Source organism: Cyclopterus lumpus, chromosome 11 (assembly GCF_009769545.1).
Source record: "Cyclopterus lumpus isolate fCycLum1 chromosome 11, fCycLum1.pri, whole genome shotgun sequence".
Lineage (NCBI taxonomy): Eukaryota > Metazoa > Chordata > Actinopteri > Perciformes > Cyclopteridae > Cyclopterus > Cyclopterus lumpus.
The window spans coordinates 22,610,605-22,615,604 of NC_046976.1; the positions used below are offsets into that span (position 1 = coordinate 22,610,605).

A 5,000-nucleotide genomic window follows, 5' to 3' on the forward strand; every position below is an offset into this window, starting at 1 on the left:
ACTTTATATAGCGCTTTTCTAGGTACACAAAAAATAGAAAGACAAGGAGCAAACAAAAGAAAAAGAAAACTGGAGAAGCTATGCGGAATGAGTCATGTAGGGGAGGGTAGGGTGGAGGTGAGCAGTCAAGCAGCAGAGTTCTGAACATATTGGAGTTTATTGAGGATTTTGTTGCGAGAGCCAAAGAGGTGCTGTTGCAGTAGTCAAGTCTGGAGGTCATGAGGGCATGGATGGCAGTTTTGGTGATGTGGTTGTCGTGGGGTAGGAAAGAGGGTGGGGTCAAGGATGATACTGAGGTTGTGTGCCTGGGTGGAGGGGGTGACGATGGAGCCATCAATGTTGAGAGAGAAGGTCTGGGCTGAGCGGGTAAGGGAGTTAGGGCCGATGAGTATTTCAGATTTATTGCAGCTGAGTTTTTTTTTAATTCAGCTTTTGATTTTATTAACGTTTCATCTTGCTGCATCTGAAACATCATCTCTGAACTCTAACTCCATTCTCACATCTCAAGTTGCTAATCACTGGATTCCATAAACTGTAAACAAGGACCTCGAACAGGAAGTACCCAGATACGAGTACCCATTGCTACATCGTGGTCAGACCGATAGCTGAGCGGGTTAGAGACTTCCTGAAAGGTATCGAGCAGACGTACTTCTGTCTGGAGCTCCTTTAGGCGGGATAACGGGTAGCTGGCGCACTCGGTGGCTGAAGACCGGCGTTCCTGACGGACTCATCTGGGTCAATCCACCTTGTGGGTTTGCCCTGTTGAAAGAAAAGCCACAGGACTCAAACTTCTCTACCTGTCCACTTTGCTAACGTCCTCTACTTCTCCACCTGTCCACTTTGCTAACGTCCTCTACTTCTCCACCTGTCTACTTTGCTAACGTCCTCTACTTCTCCACCTGTCTACTTTGCTAACGTCCTCCACTTCTCCACCTGTCAACTACGCTAACATCCTGTACTTCTCCACCTGTCCACTAGGCTAATGTCCTGTACTTCTCCACCTGTCCACTAGGCTAATGTCCTCTACTTCTACACCTGTCCACTATGCTAACGTCCTCTACTTCTTCACCTGTCCACTATGCTAACATCCTGTACTTCTCCACCTGTCCACTAGGCTAACGTCCTCTACTTCTTCACCTGTCCACTATGCTAACATGTAGCGACCCTGTAAAAGGGGCTTTGTACGACAATCCCTTCTCTCTAGCAATCGCAGGCATGCTGGTCAAGGTGCGTGCCTGTGATTGGTGGACCAGAGGGGAGGCGGGTTTGACCTGTCCGGGGAATAGGAGGGAGTTAAGTGTGTGAGACGGGAACCGTGTTGTTGTTAAACTGTCCGTGCTGGTAGCATGTGAGTGTCTCGTGAACGGCTAACAATAAAGCGTACCTCCAAGGACAACAACCTGTCTCCGTGTCATAAAGGAAACGTAGTGAAACATTACAGTCCTCTACTTCTCCACCTGTCCACTATGCTAACGTCCTCTACTTCTACACCTGTGTACTATGCTAACATCCTCTACTTCTCCACCTGTCCACTAGGCTAATGTCCTCTACTTATCCACCTGTCCACTATGCTAACGTCCTCTACTTCTACACCTGTGTACTATGCTAACATCCTCCAATTCTACACCTGTCCACTATGCCAATGTCCTCTACTTCTACACCTGTCCACTATGCTAACGTCCTCTACTTCTACACCTGTGTACTATGCTAACGTCTTCTACTTCTACACCTGTCCACTATGCTAACATCCTCTACTTCTACACCTGTGTACTATGCTAACGTCCTCTACTTTTACACCTGTCCACTAGGCTAACGTCCTCTACTTCTACACCTGTCCACTATGCTAACGTCCACTACTTCTACACCTGTACACTATGCTAACATCCTCTACTTCTACACCTGTCCACTATGCTATTGTCCACTACTTCTACACCTGTCTACTATAATAATAATAATAATAATAATAATTCATTTAATTTATATAGCGCTTTTTAAGATACTCAAAGACACTTTACATTCATACACCGTAGACTCAGCTACGGGGAGCAATTCTGGGTTAAGTGTCTTGCTCAAGGACACATCGACTAGGGCGGGGATTGAACCACCAACCCCTGATTGAAAGATGGACCTGCTAACCACTGACCCATAGTCGCCCTATGCTAACGTCCCTCTACTTCTACACCTGTCCACAATGCTGACATCCTATACTTCTACACCTGTCCACTATGCTAACATCCACTACTTCTACACCTGTGTACCATGCTAACGTCCTCTACTTCTACACCTGTGTACTATGCTAACGTCCTCTACTTCTACACCTGTGTACTATGCTAACGACCTCTACTTCTACACCTGTCCACAATGCTGACATCCTATACTTCTACACCTGTCCACTATGCTAACATCCACTACTTCTACACCTGTCCACTATGCTAACATCCACTACTTCTACACCTGTCCACTATGCTAACATCCACTACTTCTACACCTGTCCACTATCCGCCGGTTTACCTGAGTGCTTCCTCGTCGTAGGCGTCGGGTTCGTAGGGGAAGTCAGGAATGAAGTCCTGACTAAAGAACAGAAATGCGTCAGAACTCCAAACCCACCTGCACCTTCAGGTGGGTCCCACTGGTCTCTACAGGTGTGTCCGTCAGATGAAGACACCTGTAGAGACCACGACCCTCTGAACTCCGACCCCCTGAATAAAGGTGCTCACCTGTAGTTCTCACAGCTCCCATTCATCACATGTTTCGTATAGAGAGTTTGGTTTGGGCCGTTCAAATATCTAACACTCAGAAAAACAAATATACATGAAAATGTAATAACTCTACTGCAACTACGTATACTATATATATACATTTTTATTTTTATTTATTTAACCTTTATTTACCTAGGAAACAGATTATGAACAAATTCTTATTTACAACTGTGGCCTGACAAGAGGCGAAACCTCTTGAGGGAAAGGAGAGGAAAATAAATAAATAAAAGTTTTAAAAAGTGCCACGGAGTGGAGAAAGCAACATGCTAACAGCCTGAGAAACAGCTGCATTCGTTTTTCAAAGACAATATATATATATAATATTTATTTATAGAATTACTACTACTAATACTGTAAGTACTCTACTACAGTTACAGTACCTGTCGTCGAAATCGAGTGAGGCTGCAACGGACGCTCTCCTCAGAGATCTCCTGAGTAGACAAAGACAACCAGTCAGACCAGTACTACAAACCAGTATGAGAACTATAAGCTGTTCTATAGCAAATAAAACCAGTAGTATAGCTATTATAAGTTATAAGTCCAGAACTTAAATCACCAATTAAACCAGAAATAAAACCAGTAGTAAAAAAGTACTAAAACCAATTTTCCAAACACTACGGGTTGTCCCTCAATCAGAAGATCGCAGATCGATCCCAAGCTCCTCTAGTCCATGTTGTTGTGTCATTGGGCAACACACGGAACCTGAAATTGGTTAAGCTGATTGGCTGGTTGGAAGACTGTAAGCTGATTGGCTGGTTAGCAGACTGTAAGCTGATTGGCTGGTTGGAAGACGCTGATTGGCTGGTTAGCAGACTGTAAGCTGGTCCGTTATGGATTGGAGTTCCATTCATACATTGTCATATTCATGTAATGTGTTTATGTAACTCTGTAACTCTGTTCATCTGGTCACATGACATCTATTCTTCTGTCCATCCGGGGAGAGGGATCCTCCTCTGTTGCTCTCCTGAAGGGTTCTTCCCTTTTTTCCCTGTCAAAGGTTATTTTTGGGGAGTTTTTCCTGACCCGATGTGAGGTCAAAGGTCAGGGATGTCGTATGTGTACAGATTGTAAAGCCCTCTGAGGCAAATTTGTAATTTGTGATATTGGGCTATACAAAATAAACTGAATTAAGCTGATTGGCTGATTAGCAGACTGTGAGCTGATTGGCTGGTTGGAAGACTATAAGATGATTGTTGGAAAACTGTCAGCTGATTGGCTGTTTGGAAGACTGTCAGCTGATTGGCTGGTTGGAAGACTGTAAGATGATTGTTGGAAAACTGTCAGCTGATTGGCTTTTTGGAAGATTGTCAACTGATTGGCTGATTAGCAGACTGAGCTGATTGGCTGGTTTGAAGACTGTAAACTGATTGTTGGAAGACTGTCAGCTGATTGGCTGTTTGGAAGACTGTCAGCTGATTGGCTGGTTAGCAGACTGTAAGCTGATTGGCTGGTTAGCAGACTCTAAGCTGATTGGCTGGTAAAAGACTGTAGGATGATTGGCTGGTTAGCAGACTGTAAACCGATTGGCAGGTTGGAAGACTGTCAGCTGATTGGCTGGATAGCAGAATGTAAGCAGATTGGCTAGTTTGAAGACAGCTAGCTGATTGACTTGTAGAAGACCATAGGCTGATTGGCTGGTTAGCAGACGGTAAGCAGATTGACTGGTAGAAGACTGTAGGCTGATTGGCTGGTTAGCAGACTGTAAGCTGATTGGCTAGTTTGAAGACAGCTAGCTGATTGACTTGTAGAAGACCATAGGCTGATTGGCTGGTTAGCAGACGGTAAGCTGATTGGCTAGTTTGAAGACAGCTAGCTGATTGACTTGTAGAAGACCGTAGGCTGATTGGCTGGTTAGCAGACTATAAGCTGATTGGCTGGTTAGCAGACTATAAGCTGATTGTTAGTGTCCAGGTGACCCAGGTCAGGTGCTTGCCATAGTTACCTTTCCAGGCTGCTGTACTGGCCAGCATCAGAATATGCACGGCTCAGTTTGGAGCCTCGCAGCAACCGAACAGCGTCCTCACGGTACAACGGGTACAGAGGGGTACCGCTGGCCACCAGAGTTCAGGGTATCAGAGGTCAGGGGGTCAGAGTTCAGAAGAAAGGGAATCAGAGGTGAGGAGTTAGGTTGGTAAAGTTCAGAGGGTTAGGGGTCAGGGGGTAACGGTGTTGGAAGTCAGAGGGTGAGGGTGGTGAAAGTCAGAGGGCCAGATGTCAGGTGGTGAATGTGTTGGAGGTCAA

At 45.3% G+C, this 5,000-nt stretch overlaps 1 protein-coding gene across 1 annotated transcript in view; it reads right to left on the minus strand.

Annotated features, from left to right (window-relative positions):
* Positions 1-5,000, minus strand: part of LOC117738606 (regulating synaptic membrane exocytosis protein 2-like) — a 64,561-nt gene that overhangs the window by 28,871 nt on the left and 30,690 nt on the right. Inside the window, exons 12-14 of the mRNA XM_034544542.1 lie at positions 4,702-4,809; positions 2,512-2,571; positions 650-759 (exon numbers count right to left, since the gene is read on the minus strand). Coding sequence (XP_034400433.1) covers positions 650-759; positions 2,512-2,571; positions 4,702-4,809 — 278 coding nt within the window. The remainder of the gene's footprint in view (positions 1-649; positions 760-2,511; positions 2,572-4,701; positions 4,810-5,000) is intronic.